Source organism: Pogoniulus pusillus, chromosome Z (assembly GCF_015220805.1).
Source record: "Pogoniulus pusillus isolate bPogPus1 chromosome Z, bPogPus1.pri, whole genome shotgun sequence".
Classification (NCBI taxonomy): Eukaryota; Metazoa; Chordata; class Aves; order Piciformes; family Lybiidae; genus Pogoniulus; species Pogoniulus pusillus.
In genome coordinates, this window is record NC_087309.1 from 56,717,407 (window position 1) to 56,735,558 (window position 18,152).

The following is an 18,152-nucleotide window of genomic DNA, read 5'->3' on the forward strand; positions in this document are numbered from 1 at the left end:
TCACTAGTTACTGAGTTAAAGTCATGGCTAGTAAAAATGGCTGTTCTTCCCAAGTATTTTATGGTGTTTTGGGACAAGTCTTTAGGTAGTGAGATTTGTATTAGCATCTGGAAAGTCATTCCCTGCTCAAGTAGGACTTCCTGCATTAACACTATATTCTATTACCACTTCATGTGTATATTGCAGACACTTCCTCATCTCCTTAATTTTTCCACCTCTTTGTAATAGATTTGTTTCTGATGCTGGAACCCCCTAATGATGTTAAACAATGCATGTGATTTTCTTAACTTGTTCTCTTTTATAATAGATCCTATGTAGTAAATGTGCTAGACTGTTTCTTCTATGTTTATACAGCAGATATATCTGTCCTAAACAGACTTCTTTTGCAATTTCTGTGTTTCTGATAGTTATTAACAGAAATACTTAAAAAATTGCTCCCAGTTCTGGGCTCCCCAGTTCAGGAGGGACAGTGACCTACTTGAGAGATTCCAGTGGAGGGCTACAAGAATGATTAAGGAACTGGAGCACTGCCTCATGAGGAAAGGCTGAGAGACCTGGACCTCTTTAATTTGGAGAGGAGAAGGCTGAAAGGGGACATAACAAATTAATTGCCTCCATTCCAATTTAAATTCCCAGAGACTGAAATATATTTGATGGAACCAAATAACAATTTATAGAGTACCCTTCACTCTTCCCCTTTCTTTCCCAAAGGAAAGAGAGGAAAGGTAAGCACACCCAAATAAATAATCTCACTCCAATTTGGAAGTTAAAAAGAATAAAAGTTTAACAATAAATTTAAAAGGTGTCTGAGGTAGGGAAGTTACAAAGGTATAGGGAAGGGGAAATAAGATACAAATTGTGTAAACGCAACCAGATTTTTGATGGCAGTGGTTTGTCCACCTCGTGGGTGATGGCCACGTGTTAAAACAAAGAGAACCAGGATCAGGACGGTGATGCTGGTAAGCAGGGAGGCAGGCAGCACAGAGAGAGAACAGGAAGTCCCCCTGCTTTTATGGATCTCTAGACAGGAAGGGGGAGCGGGCTAACCATCACCTGGTGGTGTTCAGGCCCACCCATGGGGAGGGGTCAAAACCACCTAGGGTCAGGTTCAAGGTCACTCCCCCTGGAGGGTTAACCCCGTACATGTATCTAAGTATATGGGGGCTGGGCATCAAGAAGTAAGGCACAGCCTCTTCTCTGCTGTGTGATATGGCAAGGGGCGATGGAAGTTCTACCTCAACATGAGGAAAAACTTTACTGTAAGATTCACAGAGCACCAGAACAGGCTCTTTGGAGAGGCTGTAGATTCTCCTTCTCTAAAAACTTTCAAGACCTGTCTAGATGCATTCCTGTGTGATCTGTACTAGGTTGTGGTCCTGCTCTGGCAGGGGGGTTGGACTCGAAGATCTCCAGAGGTCCCTTCCAACCCCTAATATCCTGTGATTCTATACAATACTACTGAAAAACCACATAGATTGTGTAAGCAGAATTTATACTTTCAATCAAATGTAAATCAGTGGTAGACTTTAGCACTTAACTTTCTTAGTGTGCACTCTCTCTGGAACAAAAAGTTACTAAATAGCTATTATTTTGAATGGGAAGAAACAAAATACGTGCTTATTTGAAAAATCCTAAAGCCAAACCACAATAGTGATAGAACGACATAGAATCCCGTAACATTTGCTTTTAATTTGTGATTTTCTTGACCTGTGTTACGTAGTGTCAAATTAAGAAAACTGCTAATGACCGTGGAGAAACAGGATTTTGTGTGGCTACTATGTCAGGGATTGTGTGAAGGATGTTCCAAGCAGCTTGAAATGAGAATTTGAAAAAAAAATGATGTGTTATTACCTTATTTACTGTGACTCAAATCAAATATTTGCAGAAGAGGGAAAAAAAAACCCAACAACACAAACCAACAAACAAACAAAAAAGAAAGGAAGCTTTTGAGTTTTTCCTTAGCCCAAAACTTGGCAAAAGAAGATACTTTGTTCAAGACTTTTTTTTCTGTAAAATAAATTTCTCAGCAGAGAGATTGCCATATGTTTTATATATGCATGGCTTTATGTGCTATCTTTTAGATAATTAATCTAATCACACCTTTAAGCCTTTGGAAATTTCTTCACCACTGGTTTTCTTGTTACGCTTTTCTTAGCTATTAGCTATTCTTTCATGCAGAGACTATATTGCTCTTCACCATTAGGCATAACAATGTATCTTACTTCTGACTTACTTGTAATGAACTTTTTTTTTTGTCTGTTGTTTAAACCTCCTTGTTCAAAAGCAGAGCAGGAGAATTATGCAGACTGAAATATTGTGTTGTATTGTGGGTGCAGGCTGGAGCACTCATCATAATCAAAAGGGAAAGCATAATCCTTGCACCCATGTAGTGCTTGCTGCAAACTGGAGCGAGTATACAAATACTAACAACTGGAGTTCTTTAATACTGATGAGGACTTTCAGAAATATGTTCTTTGGAGGTCTACAAGCTCAAAACCAAGCATGCTTCTTGTGTTTGTTGAAGGCACAGCTTTAGAAATACTAATAAAAATTACTGAGAGAAAACATGTTTTATAAGGAATGTTTTTTATTATTCCTGTCACATCCCACATTATTTTATTATGTAAAGAGGAATGTTGATATACAGGGAGGGTGCTGTGATTTACTACTTACAGATCATAGGTCATATTTTTAACTTTTCCTTTTTTGACTATGGTCATGCAATATATCCCTCACACCTTTTTGTCATCAAACTGCAAGAATCCTTGGAAGTACAGTAGATAATAGCTGCTGCAGATGGATTTGTTATGATGAAAAAACTCTTTCATACACAAGAAAGTGAGAAAAAAAATTATATGCACCTATATGAACAGGGCAAAAAAAGCAGTCAAAAAGATCTGCACAAGATTAGGAAAGCTGGAAGTGAGAGTCAGAGGAGGCCAGCTGGAGGCAAATGTATGGTCATGAGGTACTTTATAAATTAAGTATAATCAGAAGAGGCCATCTAGACAGCTCTGTTTACTTGCATTTTAAAAACTGTCTTTATAAAGGATAGATATAGAGTTGCAAAAACTCCACTGAGTAGGAGTTGCAAAAACCTACTGTTGATGCTTTTTGAGCATTTTCAAATTATCTTCTGTTGTTACTGACCAGTTCCTACCTCTAGCACACAGCAAATGAAGAGATAATGTCAAATAGAAGCTCTAGATCCTTTTTATGTTGAATACCTGAGTAATGCAATGCCATTGCTTGCCACTGTCTGTTTTCTACTGCTAGACACTCAATATTTCAGAAAGACTTAGACATGCCTTTAGAAGGATATTTTTTTCCAAAATCATGAGCTGTCATCATGGTTTCTCTACCTAATTTGGAGTTCGATAGAGTATGCTTAAAATAATGAAATGGGAGTTATGTTTCTGCATCAAATAAGTCTTACAATTCTGAGGGTCCCCCTTCAAAAATCATAGTCAGAGAAGGTTTGTAGATATTTAGATATACATCAGTTTATACTGCTGTGTATATATATATATATATATAATATATAGAATGTAACAGGTTTTTTGTGTCCTGCTGTACAGAAAATGGAGAGAGCAATTTTCTCTCTTTTTGAAGTTGGCACATGGAAGGGGAGGTTCATTTTTTTTCCTTTGTATCTGTCTTTTTTCTGTATTTCTGCCACTATCCTAGTTCACCCTTGGCTTAGGTACTGTTAAAGAAAATCATGCTTTTTAAACCACAGCTTTCTCAATAATCTAGTAATTACCACGGCTGTTTCTTTAATCTGATAGACACCCGTATATAACAGCTGTCCTTTCTGATTGAAAATGACATTTTAACATCAATAAATTCTTACAGTTTTCTGACAGGAAATGTTTTCTGGGACATGCAATCAATTACAGAGTGTGCTTGTCAATATCTTTTTTCTGAGATATGAATAAGGAATCCCGCCAAGGCAACATACTAAAAAATAACCTTCTCCTTGAGCTGGGCTGCATTTCTATTTGTTCTAATGGCATTTTTTTTTCTCTGAAAATGGTATCATCAAATGATCCTGTATTGCTTCTTAAACTATTATATTTTTTTCTTCTGTATTAAGGCTGAAAAAATGTAAAGCTTTTAACAGAAGTATTTTTTCTTGATTTTATGTAATATCAACCTTCTGCTACTATCTCATATAAGTCAATCAATTAATACTCTCCATCTTTCTTCTTGCCTCTCTGTAAGTGAATAGATGGAAGTCTAATGTTCATCAGTAAATTAATGTCTATGTTTACATGTGTTTCAAGATTGGATAAGAAGTGCTAACCGATATGCTATCACTGCTGTGATAGTACTGGCAAATTGTAACTTATGTAGTTAATTCTGCTACTTAGCCTAGCCACAGACAGGTAAAATGAGGAAGAAACAACATTGTTACATAGGCTAATGGCTAATATGCTCAGGATATTATTTCTAAGAAAGTATGAAAATGTTGTAGAAACGTCATTGGGATTTGCTATCTGAGGTGATCTCAATCCTCTAAATTCATATGTCAGGTAGAGCTCTGACACACACAGATTTAGCACACTGTCTCCAGGAATGGTACAGAATATTTGTACTTGGTTTGCTCTTAGTTTGCAGGAGCAAAGAGGTTTAAAAATTCTAAATCCCAGAAATCAGTCCAGGAAAGAGACGAGATGGTAACTGCAGCCTCTACAAACTCAAAGGTGTTAAAGTTTAAAGTGTTTTTGTTTTTGTTTTGTTTTGCCCAAAAGCACTGACATTATTATTAATGTGTGGAATGTAACAAGAATTGATGCTATCCTTATTTTTCTTTGCTGTTAGTGATAAAAATTCTACAGATGTAGCATTTTTTCAGATTTTCAGACACTTTGAAAGGTTGTAACATTGATTGAAGAATTCACTGCCTTCTAAGATTTTAGAAGCAATGCTGGGAAACTGAGAAATTAGCCTATGTAGTAGAATCATAGAATCATAGGATCAACCAGGTTGGAAGAGACCTCCAAGATCATCCAGTCCAACCTAGCACCCAGCCCTATCCAGCCAACTAGACCATGGCACTAAGTGCCTCATCCAGGCTTTTCTTGAACGTCTCCAGGGATGGTGACTCCACCACCTCCCTGGGCAGCCCATTCCAATGCCAATCACTCTCTCTGGCAAGAACTTCCTCCTGACATCCAGCCTGTACCTCCCTCGGCACAACTTGAGACTGTGTCCCCTTGTTCTATTGCTGGTTACCTGGCAGAAGAGACCAACCCCCACCTGGCTAAGGCCTCCTTTCAGGTAATTGTAGACAGCAATGAGGGTCCCCCCTGAGCCTCCTCTTCTCCAGGCTAAACAATCCCAGCTCCCTCAGCCTCTCCTCATACGGTTTGTGTTCCAGGCCTCTCACCAGCTTATGCCTGGTATATACCAGTGTAATTGCCCCTTGTAGTAGCATCTTCCATGATAAAGAGTTAATCTGTTCATCTATAGCCCAAGTCATAATAAATTATTTTTGCATAAACAAATGAACTTGTGTGAGGTAATGAATGGAGAGTACCATGATAAATAAGTGTTTTCCTTGTTTATTAGGATGAGAAACTTGTTTTTATTTTTCCTGGTGAAGAGGGTTGCTTTTTAAATGGAAGGTTCATGATGATACATTAGTTGGGAGCTGAGATGTAACAGCTGTTAGCATAATTTGAGCTTTCCAGATTATTTTTTTTTAATTTATAGAGTCCATCAAACAGTTATTATGTAGAATTTTTGCATAGTTTAATAACCCTGCTGCTCTTCTGATGGATGTAACTAGCTCTGGAGAATAAAAAGTGAGAAATGGTAAAAAAACAAGCAACTGATTTACTACATAAATAATTGTTGAAGAGCAGTCATTGTTGTCTGAAGTTTTAAAACAAAAGCTCTGCACAGCATTACTCAGATACAGTGCTGTAGACACTCCGATAGGAAATGAGTATGCATTTAGTTACAGCATCCCATTCAGAAACATGTTAAGCAAATATGTAGTCATATAAAAAACATAATTCAAAACAATGCAAGACTGTAGTCTGGGTTTGTCACACCTTACACATTACATCAAGAAATTCTACAAGTTACTCTACAAATAAATTCAATAATACACAATTCAATTGTGTATTAGTAATCTGATGCAGATCACTAGAAAGCATCAGTAGCAAAAGTATTTCTGGGTGCTTTGAATTGTTCTTCCAATGCTATATTTTTTTTCCCACAAAAAAAAAAAAACCAGAAGCTTTGCATGGAAAACAAATGTGTAACTGTGACTGGAAGGAATGATTTTGCATTTCAAGTCTTTTATATTGAGTGGTGAGCTGTTTTGACACTGATAAATTTCTGATGAGTAAGCTAGTATTTTAAAATTACTTCTTTAAATTCTTCTTTTTTTTTTTTTTTTTTTTCCCCCAAGAGAGCTAAAGCATGTGAGAGGGCCATTACAGTTGGGCAGACTGTCATCACAAAACATAGGAATACACGATACTACAGCTGCAGAGTCATAGAAGTCACATCTCAACTTTTCTATGAAGTCATGTTTGATGATGGATCTTTCAGTCTGGATACTTTTCCTGAAGACATTGTAGTAAGTATTTTCTCAAATACGTGTTCTTTATGCTTTGGATTCTTTTGGGGTTTTGTTTGTTTGTTTGTTGATCTAGTTGGTTGGGTTTGGATGTTTGAGTTGTGGGGTTTTTTTTTGTTTGATTGTTTTTTTGGTGTTTTTTGGGTTTTGGGGTTTTTTTTGTAAATTAGAGAGTTGGTACCTCTTGAATGACTTCTTTTGACCTTGGTGAGATAATATCTTAATATTCATTTCATGTTTGCTACTTCTGCTGCTGATAATGATTATTTTCTAATAGGCTTCCAAACCTTGGTTGTTCTAATTAGTCTTTGCCATTGGATGAAATGAATTAAAAGTAATCTTAGAATATCTTTTAATTAAATAAGAAATACGTATTTAATAAAGGATATGAGAGAGGGAATTCCATGTATCCTTCTCTGCCTCTCAGAGATAACTCACAAAAATTCCTTGCAGAATAGAAAAATCCTGCTGTGATGGGAAGAATAGCTCTCAAGAATCTGTTCTAACAACTTGTTTACACCTTCTGATATTTAGTTTGTGCGATTACATTATTAATGATAAAAATCATCTGGGAGAAGAACGTGTAGTTTATTGCATTTCCAAAAAGAAATTGAGGTTTTGATTTCCCTAATGTACTTGTATAAACTAACAGAGCTGTTAAAGATCACATTGTGCACTTAGCACATATGAACAAAATTTGCAAGCAATTGGGGAAAGATTCTGTTTCTTTCCAGATTTGCAGTGAGTATGTTGGATGTTAACCTTCATTGTGCTGCTTTATGTCTATCTCATTATATGACTGTAATCTTTGTTTTCTTTCATCCTCCTCTGAGTTTTTTTTGTGTTGATCTGATATTTTAGGTGTATCTTCTGCTAATAATCTAAAAGCTAGAGCCTTCAATGAGCACTGGTATGCAAAAGTGCTGTTTCTTGCAAGGCTACTTTTTTCTTAGCCCTGTGCCTTGTTCTTTATGTGGAGGGGGGGGGAAGTCTGGCATGCTCAGTAGTGCAAAAGAAGGCACACTTTGCAGCTCAAAGGGCACAACCCTTAGGAGTACTCCATAATCTTCTCCTGTCAAAGTGCTTGAGTTGCTCTGTTTTCTGCAGGCCAGAAGCTGCAGTAAACTGTTGAGGCATCTGGAGAACAGGTTTCATAAGTAGCTGAGAGAAGTGGGGTTGTTTAATCTGAAGAAAAGGAGGGTGAGGGGAGACCTAATTCCTTTCTAGATCAGAAAGGAGGTTGTAGCAAGGTGGATGTTGGTCTTCTCTCCCTAGTAAAAAGTTATAGGGTAAGAGGAAATGGCCTGGAATTGCACCAGGGCATGTTAGATGAAACTCTTTCACTGAAATGGTTATCAAACAGTTGAATAGGCTCCCGAAAAGTGGCTGAATCATCATCTCTGAAAGTTTTTAAAAGACCCCACTCAGTAGAGCTAGACAGTGGCTGGACTTGATGATCTTAAATGTCTTTTGTGACCAAAATGATTCTGTGATTTTTCCTAGAAGTAACATTGCTGACATATGTAAGTGGAAATGATACTGTTGTTCTTAGAAGCTTCTGAGTTATTGAAAACTCTGATGCCTTTTGAAAATTCAGAGCAGTGTATGAGGATTGAGCTGTTTGCCTCCCACTGATCTCAACAGAAGACAGCCAGAAAATCCCTCTTACATGTCTTTGAAAACTTACAATTTAATTCAGAACATTCTGAAAGGGTGTGGTGGTTTAGATGTTACCCGCCTCCCACCCCCACTTTGGAAATCACCCAGACTAGACTTAGCTGGCTCTGGAAATTTGAATGAAGCTTATTATTTACAGCTTAGCACAATATACAAGGAGATATTTATAGTATATATACATTTATATACAGAAATATACAAGGTAAAAGCTAACACAGAAACACAACTCCCCTTCCAGAAACCTGAATCCCCAGGAGGGGCTCCCAACCACCCTTCCACCTTCTCCAACCCCTCAACCTTACCCCAGACATTGCCTTGTGCCCTAAGGAAGAATGGAGGGTCGACCAAGAGGGTTAATCAGAGAGACGGAGGGTGAGGTTAGAGATGCAGCTCAGAGCTCTGGCGAAGAGCGACCCCCCTTATTTATGTTTGGATTCTTGCTCTTATACCTCTCAGCAAGTCTATGGGTGAAGTAGACATCACCACTGTTTCTCTTTCACAGCCTGTGATCTAATCCTTCTCACCAAAACATTCTAGCTAGCTTCAAACTAGCACAAAGGGTCCATTAACGATCAAAGACGTTCTAATTTAGGATTATCAAGATATTAGGCAAATGTGCTTGTATCATTACTGGAAACCCCTCTTTATTGTATGCCTGCATCAAGGATCTGGTAAGGCAGAGATGAAAAACTGCTTTCTGCCCTACTTGGGTAGTCTGATATGAAGCAAGGAATAAATGTAACCAGGTCTGGATATGCTTTCATGCTTCTCAGATAGTGGATGAACAAAATAAAATTGTTTGATGGAAACACCAAGTAATTCCACATTCCTTAGAGAAATCTTCTTGTGTTTTCATTAGATAATATACTTGAAGCAGTTACTGGAAAGAGAAGAGAAAAATAATGTTTTTTCTTCTGCCTGGACTAAACCTTGCTAATCCATGCAATGTGTGTATCAGGTGTTAGTGCTGCTGGGAGGTCTTATTCATCAAATCTGGTGTGAAAGCAATATTTCTGCCTGTTGAAGAACTTATTTTTCTAATCTGTTTCCACTTTTCAGCTAGCTTACAAAGATAGCAGGAGCTTTCTGCTTTTCTAGTATGTGCTGAATCCACTACGTAGTTTCAGCTCAGATCACAATAGACCACACTTCCAATATTCAGGCACAGAGATTTATTTTTAAGGAGGAAAATAAGCAGCAGGGACATTTCAGTCCCAAAGCTTTTTGAAACTCTGTTTCTGTGTAAGCATTCAATAGCTATCAAAGTGGGTTATGTGTTGTTCTCATATGTATTCTTCTTGGCTTCTCAACATTTGCTAAATATATCAGAGTGGGATTTAAGTGTTGGCAGTAGACATAGGCATAGCTATATATAGATTAAAAAAATAATTATTTCAAGCTATTCCTTGGTTATGATACCTGATTTATGCCTTACCAGAATTTCTTAGAATAATCACTCCTCAAACAATATTTAAACTGAGCAAACCCTCAACCAGCAGATATAAGAGGATGCAAAGTACGTAAGTACAGCTTTTTGCTGGAATAAACAGCAGGACAGTTTCCTCTGTCAACTCATGGAAGAACTGCAGTGAGAGGCATAGTGTCATAAAGGAGGTGAGCTAACAGCAGCTTTAGCAGTTAATGTAACAATGCATGCACACAAGTGAGGAGTACATATGCTGCAGTCCTGAGTAACTGCTACCAACAGACAGCAGGTCTGTGTTCCATATGCTGCTTCTCTGTAGCTTATTCATCAGGAAATGTCTCACTTCTCTGGCCTGTTCATTGAGGGAAGGTATCCCCCATTTCCTGTTTATTTGTTTGTTTGATGTTAGTACTTTATGGACATATCTTGATGGTTTGCTACAAATGAATATTCCTGGTATTTACCTAGGTTTTTATTTGTTTCTCTTTGTATTATGGCTGTTAATAATGCCTTGACAGCAAGTATAATTCATATATATATATATATATAACCTGAAATTATTACTAAGCATAAAGCTGTTTCCACCTTATTAAAATCCCAGCTAAACACGGAGGACTTGAAGTCAGTATACTTGTCTGGAGGCAGAAAGACCCCACTAAATTATAATGAGAGGAGAGGAGAGGAGAGGAGAGGAGAGGAGAGGAGAGGAGAGGAGAGGAGAGGAGAGGAGAGGAGAGGAGAGGAGAGGAGAGGAGAGGAGAGGAGAGGAGAGGAGAGGAGAGGAGAGGAGAGGAGAGGAGAGGAGAGGAGAGGAGAGGAGAGGAGAGGAGAGGAGAGGAGAGGAGAGGAGAGGAGAGGAGAGGAGAGGAGAGGAGAGGAGAGGAGAGGAGAGGAGAGGAGAGGAGAGGAGAGGAGAGGAGAGGAGAGGAGAGGAGAGGAGAGGAGAGGAGAGGAGAGGAGAGGAGAGGAGAGGAGAGGAGAGGAGAGGAGAGGAGAGGAGAGGAGAGGAGAGGAGAGGAGAGGAGAGGAGAGGAGAGGAGAGGAGAGGAGAGGAGAGGAGAGGAGAGGAGAGGAGAGGAGAGGAGAGGAGAGGAGAGGAGAGGAGAGGAGAGGAGAGGAGAGGAGAGGAGAGGAGAGGAGAGGAGAGGAGAGGAGAGGAGAGGAGAGGAGAGGAGAGGAGAGGAGAGGAGAGGAGAGGAGAGGAGAGGAGAGGAGAGGAGAGGAGAGGAGAGGAGAGGAGAGGAGAGGAGAGGAGAGGAGAGGAGAGGAGAGGAGAGGAGAGGAGAGGAGAGGAGAGGAGAGGAGAGGAGAGGAGAGGAGAGGAGAGGAGAGGAGAGGAGAGGAGAGGAGAGGAGAGGAGAGGAGAGGAGAGGAGAGGAGAGGAGAGGAGAGGAGAGGAGAGGAGAGGAGAGGAGAGGAGAGGAGAGGAGAGGAGAGGAGAGGAGAGGAGAGGAGAGGAGAGGAGAGGAGAGGAGAGGAGAGGAGAGAGAGGAGAGAAGAGAGAGAAGAGAAGAGAAGAGAAGAGAAGAGAAGAGAAGAGAAGAGAAGAGAAGAGAAGAGAAGAGAAGAGAAGAGAAGAGAAGAGAAGAGAAGAGAAGAGAAGAGAAGAGAAGAGAAGAGAAGAGAAGAGAAGAGAAGAGAAGAGAAGAGAAGAGAAGAGAAGAGAAGAGAAGAGAAGAGAAGGAAAAAAAACCAACAACAAGCAAACCAAGATTCAATCATATTACAAGTCTGTGGGCAGGCCTAATTGCAGGATAGCTCAGCATAGCTCTCCTGAAATTGTAGACATCTTTCCAGGACACTTGCCCCAGTAAGTGCCTTGGTCTTTCAGTGACCATTTTACACAGAATTCTTTCTGTCATGGTTTCACTTTGTGGTCATTAAGCAAACTGGGTGAACAAAAGTGAAAGTGCTTACTCTCTGCCATGACACACCTGCACTGCTCTTTAGTTTACTCTTACATGTATACATTAGTCATTCTCCATTAAGAAGCTGATCTGTAGATTGTTGTGCCCACAACCAAAAATGGACTTATGAAATCTGTACATTGAATACCATCTTAGTGGTAGCTTATGCAATGTTTCTGTAAATATTCTTTACAAGCAAAAAACACCTTGAGAGTTGAGGAAGTGCGATGTGTTTGGAAAGATAACTGAGTGCTGGTTTTGTGAGTTTGTGAGTTTGTTTTAGCAGAACCACATAATGGTAATTTTCTGAGGTCATGATAAAACCAAAAAGCATAGTCTTGAGCATTAATTCAGGTTAAGACATTCAAACTGCAGCTATCAAGAGCAGGAACAATAAATTATTTGCATGTGTCTCTCCAACATCTTGCTTGAATTTTTTCAACTATCTACCACTGGTTTTTTTTTGAAGCAGATGCCACCCTATGTGAATAAAGTTAAAGTATGTAAAATCTCCACCAAAGTGGATTTTTTTTAACATACTAACAGTGATACTTGGAATTCTTAACAAAATTATGCTGACACTTATGCACACACCTTTCGGTAGCAAAGTTCATAGACCCTTCAGTGTCTAAAGAAAATGGAGAAGATTAAACTCTATATTTCTGAGTCTGTTTCATCACTGGGAAGGGAGAGAGGAACAGGGCTATGGAGAGCTCTGACAGCCAAAGTACTTCACTGAAAATCACTAGTCCCAGTCACTAGTGGTGTCCCTCAGGGATCTGTGCTGGGCCCCATCCTCTTTAACATCTTCATAGATGATCTGGATGAGGGCATGGAGTCAGTCATCAGCAAGTTTGCAGATGACACTAAGCTGGGGGCAGATGTGACTGAGTTAGAAGGCAGAAGGGCTCTGCAGTGGGACCTTGACCGCCTGGACAGATGGGCAGAGTTCAATGGGATGGCGTTCAATAGCTCCAAGTGCAGGGTGCTGCACTTTGGCCACAACAACCCCATGCAGAGATACAGGCTGGGGTCGGAGTGGCTGGAGAGCAGCCAGACAGAGAGGGATCTGGGGGTGCTGATTGATACCCGCCTGAACATGAGCCAGCAGTGTGCCCAGGTGGCCAAGAGAGCCAGTGGCATCCTGGCCTGCATCAGGAATGGTGTGGTCAGCAGGAGCAGGGAGGTCATTCTGCCCCTGAACTCTGCACTGGTTAGACCACACCTTGAGTCCTGTGTTCAGTTCTGGGCCCCCCAGTTGAGGAGGGACATTGAGATGCTTGAGCGTGTCCAGAGAAGGGCGACGAGGCTGGAGAGAGGCCTTGAGCACAGCCCTACGAGGAGAGGCTGAGGGAGCTGGGATTGCTTAGCCTTGAGAAGAGGAGGCTCAGGGGAGACCTTATTGCTGTCTACAACTACCTGAGGGGTGGTTGTGGCCAGGAGGAGGTTGCTCTCTTCTCTCAGGTGGCCAGCACCAGAACAAGAGGACACAGCCTCAGGCTGCACCAGGGGAGATTTAGGCTGGAGGTGAGGAGAAAGTTCTTCACTGAGAGAGTCATTGGACACTGGAATGGGCTGCCCGGGGAGGTGGTGGAGTCGCCGTCCCTGGAGCTGTTCAAGGCAGGATTGGACGTGGCACTTGGTGCCATGGTCTAGCCTTGAGCTCTGTGGTAAAGGGTTGGACTTGATGATCTGTGAGGTCTCTTCCAACCCTGATGATACTGTGATACTGTGAAATTGTCAAGGAGGCTACAGATTCTTACAATGTGCACCTAAATTTCACAAAGTCTAAAATTATTATCCTGAGCTTTCTTTGTAATAAAATGAACCACATTTTTGTTGCTAATATTTGAAGAAGAATCTGCCAGTATGATAGCAATATAATTTGAGAAGGTACTGAAAGGAAAACCAAGAATATTCTCAGCTGGAGACCACATTTGCAATGCTCTACCTCTGAGCCAACCCATAAATGCTTGCCTGACATCCCTAAAAAATTACAAAATGAAAACTGAAACATCTCATGACTCATGCTCTCATGTATACACATACTGTGTGTGTAGCCTTGCCAGCTATGCTCTTTCTTGAGTGTTGTGGTCTTGCTGAGATTCTGAATGATCCTTCCTCACCTCAATATCTGACAAGGGTTTGAAGCTGTGGAGATACTTATAATCTTAGAAATTGCTGAAGATGAGATGAACTAATTGGGGTGAAGCACAGGCAAAGGGGTTAGGCTGAATACATAAAGTAGCTAAATTGTTGGGGGCCATGTCAGTGTTCAGAATGTAACTTCAAAACAAAGTCTTACTTGTTTACCCATGACTACTGACTTTGGCTGGTGCAATAAATGTCTGGAGATGTCACATGGACACCTAATCAATGTCTCACTTTCTATATATCTTACTATTTTGCTACTGCTTTTGAAGAGACATGCTGCTTGAACAGTGGACGTTTGGAAATACTGGGCTAGCACATAAGTCTTGACAGTCCATTAATGTCCACCTGGATATAAAAAATAGAACATTTGATTCTAGCCCTAGTGTCATGAAGGCAGGAAATTAATGTGGCCAAGTCAGGAATTATGAAAAATAGAATGATTTTATCTTTCTGAAACCTTGCTCCCAAACTATATAGAAAACTAGTTTAGGTTTATATACAGACTCTAGTTTGATTGGGAATTCTTCAAAAGGACGTTATGGACAAATTTAGAGATTTAGGAAGTCAGGAAATGGAAAAGGCTAAGCTATAAACACAGCTTGAGCCCACTATCAATCAGGCTGAGCAGAGAACTTAGGGAACAGCAGGCTTTACTCATGGAGGTGAGACAGATATTCAGCAGTGATCCCTTGCTGGATTTCTTTGCTCTAAGCTGCCTCCTGACGCTGCAGCCAATATCCAGTAGAAGCCCAAGGTGAGTGGCAAAGCTGCCAAACTCAGAAATGTCTTGAGACATAGCTGTCACAAGACTGGGATTCATGGAAGTGATGCTGTCTCAGCAGCAGCAGGGGAGAGCCAAACTGGGTCCAAGAGTACCTAGATCGAGGTGCCGCCAGCAGCTCTCAAAAGGACCCTAGGACTTGCCAAGCTTGCAAGTTTGCGCAGAATGGTGCAAAAGTGGGCAGAACCATCCAAAAGTAGGGACAGTGTAAAACCAAGAGCTGTGTGGAAAGGTAGGAGCCATCCAAAAGGAAGGATGGTCTGAAACAGGAATTCTGTCACAGCAGGAACCTGTCCTGTCAGGAACTCTGTCCAGCTGGTAACTCCTTCAACGTGGGAATCTCTTTGCATTCTCCCTTGCTCTATCTATGCTTTGCTAGTCAAAGTGTCCATTTGCCATTTTATACTGCGTGTGAAAACCCAGTCAGCCACCAGCCAGATTACAGTGCAGGCTTCCACATGGGTCAGCACATGCGTGGAAAGATCCCTCCTGTGGTCCCCTCGTGAAGCCTGCAGGGCAGTGGGGGTGGAAAGTAGTTTTTGCGCCTTCTTCTCCACATTCAAACCCACGGGGTGGAGGGGAGGAGAAAAGAATTCGGAGTACTCCGGAACACCTAGTAAATTCTGAATGGTGCTTTGTGGTTTTTGGTGGGTTTTAGTGGTTTTTTTGTTTGTTTGGTTGTTGGTTGTTTTTTTGGTTGTTTTGGGGTTTTTTTTTCATAACCTTTCCTACAAACCAGACATATGTAACTTTCCCTACACTAGCCTTGTCTAGCATAACAAATGAACAAACTCCTGACTAGTTTCCAGATTTTTTTTCCAGTGGTTTCTCTTCTGTGAACCTTTCTGTCTTTATCTCTTTTGACAACTGTTTTCTGCTTGTCTACCTGTTCAAATCAAAACTTGAAATAGCAGTGCTTACCTGCCTCCTTGTATCTGTGAAAGAGCCATTAGACTTCTGACAGACAGTAATAGCTTATTGTTCAGTTTTATTTTACTGGCATGTAAATCTGTGACAAATGTCTGAGGAAGGTTGAACTGTTGAATTTGCACCCTTTCTGAGCAATCTATAGCTACTTCAATATCACCACCACCGGTGATCTCTGAGAATGTGAAATGAAAAAGCAAGGAATATGTTTCTGATGGTAACACAATGATATATCGTATTTGATGCAGGTTTAGTAAAAAGGTCTTTGGAACCAGTTGTGTGATAGAGGAAAAGAGACCTAATGAATTACAGGTTAGGCAACCTTTTTGGGTTTTGATTTCTTAACCAAGGCAATATTGAGTCTCTAGGTGAACAATGTGCTTCTCATGTTGGGCTGGCATAATTCCACCCACCCCCCCCCCCGCCCCAGTGTTATAAAATTAACTAGTCTGTAGTTGAACTTATTACTCAGCAGTGTGTATGGTATGATCACTGACTGACAATTCTGAAAAGTCCAGGAGAGCAAGTCTGAGAGACGTGTGATAACTTGTCTGAGGAGAAAAATTGAGTTTCTTTTCCTGGTTAGATAGGCATGTAAAAACTTTGTCAAATTTTGCATTCCTGTTATGTGAAGTACTCCAAGAACTTAAATATGTGTATGTTTTTGAAGAATTAGCTGAGAGCATGATTTTAACAGACTTTTGTAACTTTGAACTTTTGCACTGGGTTTGCAGGCACTGAAACATGGAACACTACGCTTTGCATGTGCCAATCGTTGTTTGCATCTTCTGAATACTCACACAAAAGAACTAATTTCCCTGTGGCTTTAAACAAATTATTTGATTAAAAATTGGATTAAAATCAAACTTTTTCAAAATCAAAGGCTAAAAAAAGTTCTAAAAAAGTTCTAAAGCTTCCAACTGGAGCATTTTATTCCATTAGAGAAGCTGCAAAGCATCAAAAGATTCAGTAGTCTGATTTTAATCTGAAACTTGTTATACAGTACTATAACTGTATTGATTTGAGTAACTTTCACTTCATTGTGGAGAAGAGAAGTGATTTTTCTGTGGCTCTTGCTTTTTAGTTTGCTTCTTGTCACAGTAGAAAGACAGGCAACGCATTACTAAGCATAAAAAAATAGGATAGCTTACAGACAAAATAAAGCTTCACATATAAGTATTTCCTGTGTATGATGTCATTCCCAGTTTATAATAGAATGCTTTATGGATCTTCATCAATATGATTTTAGATGAATTGAAAGTAATATCGCCAAAGCTCATCAAGAAAAACAAAATGGAAGATAATCTATGACTTTGCATTTTATAAGAAGATGGCTGGCTTTGTCATGAAGTAGGTGAAAGAAATACATTCTTGAGTCTACAAATCAGTGTGCATCCATGTCATGTCAAGGATCGCAATGAGAACAGCTGCAATGAGCATGCACATTGAAATTCCTGCAATAACAGTAGAGTCTCTGAGGCAGGGTGAGACTGCTAGGAATGGAGGAGAAGCATTATTTGCCTTCCCTTATTTTTTATGAGGTAAGCCAAATGTAGTAATTTCACCCTGATTGTTGTGTATTTTAGAGGTAGATTATTTCTAGATTTGCTGTGGGGGAATAAATAGCAGGAGCATTTTTCTTATGTGTGTTATGTCCTCAGGCAGGGATGGGAGCAGAATGTGAACTGCTCTTTGTACTCTTCTGACTGCAATTGATTTACTGGGAACTTTAAGCCTTTAGGCCTTCACCAATATATAGGTGAGCACGATACAAGATAGTACCGCAGGATTCAGCCTCATCTAAATTCTAATGTAAGCAAAGGTTCTGTGCTGCATTAAAGGAGCCTTGTACTTCAGTTAAGCACAGCAAATCAGACATCTTTGTGTCCCTGATGCCTTCATCTCTCTCCTTGTGACACTGACTTTTGTCTCAGACTGTACTCCAAATTAAACCTTCCTATGTCTCCGCTGTGCTGCACCTTATTTTGATGCCCAGTGCCACCCTGGACATCCTAAACCACATTCTGCAGAGTGGATTTGAATTATGGCCTTCTGTGCTACATTCTGCATATGTGAGTTAGCATAATGCTTATATTTATGTTATTAGTACTTTCTTGAAAGACAGTGTAATGGTTGAAATAGTAACATTCTAAACTGAATAGAAATTAAGAAATAGATATAGATGTATTCATGAGTAAATGATCCATTTTCCCGCTGGTGAAAGCATATATTCACTTTGTAAGAGAAGATTTATTAACATTTTGAGGACAACATATTATTCATAAATTCAAAGTATTTTTAAACTAAGCATTCTATGATCCAAGGCTAAATTTGTCAAATTACAGTAACTATTCTGTTAATCTCATGATTTTACTGAATTTATACCAATTCAAGACCAGAATTGCACTCCTGGGAATCAGGCCTGCTCTTTCAAATGCTAATGCACTGTGTAAATTGCTGTTCCTGTTTAGATAAAATTCTGACTGTGGCAAATTAGCTACCACTTTCCTTTTCATTCAAGTTGTCTTGGAACATATGAAACCTAATTTTGCCTTTCTAAAAATTTGCATTAACTACCGTATATTATGAGCTCCCAAAAGAAAAACACTTTGACAGTCTGTTGAGATCAGCAGTTGTTTCAGAGAGTTTCCACAATTTGTTTCTCCATTTCCACCTTAATGGTGT

General features: G+C 39.9%; 1 protein-coding gene across 1 annotated transcript in view; it reads left to right on the forward strand.

The window, feature by feature from the left end:
• KDM4C (lysine demethylase 4C) overlaps window positions 1–18,152 on the forward strand; it is a 330,384-nt gene that overhangs the window by 292,077 nt on the left and 20,155 nt on the right. Inside the window, exon 19 of the mRNA XM_064176762.1 lies at window positions 6,425–6,595. Coding sequence (XP_064032832.1) covers window positions 6,425–6,595 — 171 coding nt within the window. The remainder of the gene's footprint in view (window positions 1–6,424; window positions 6,596–18,152) is intronic.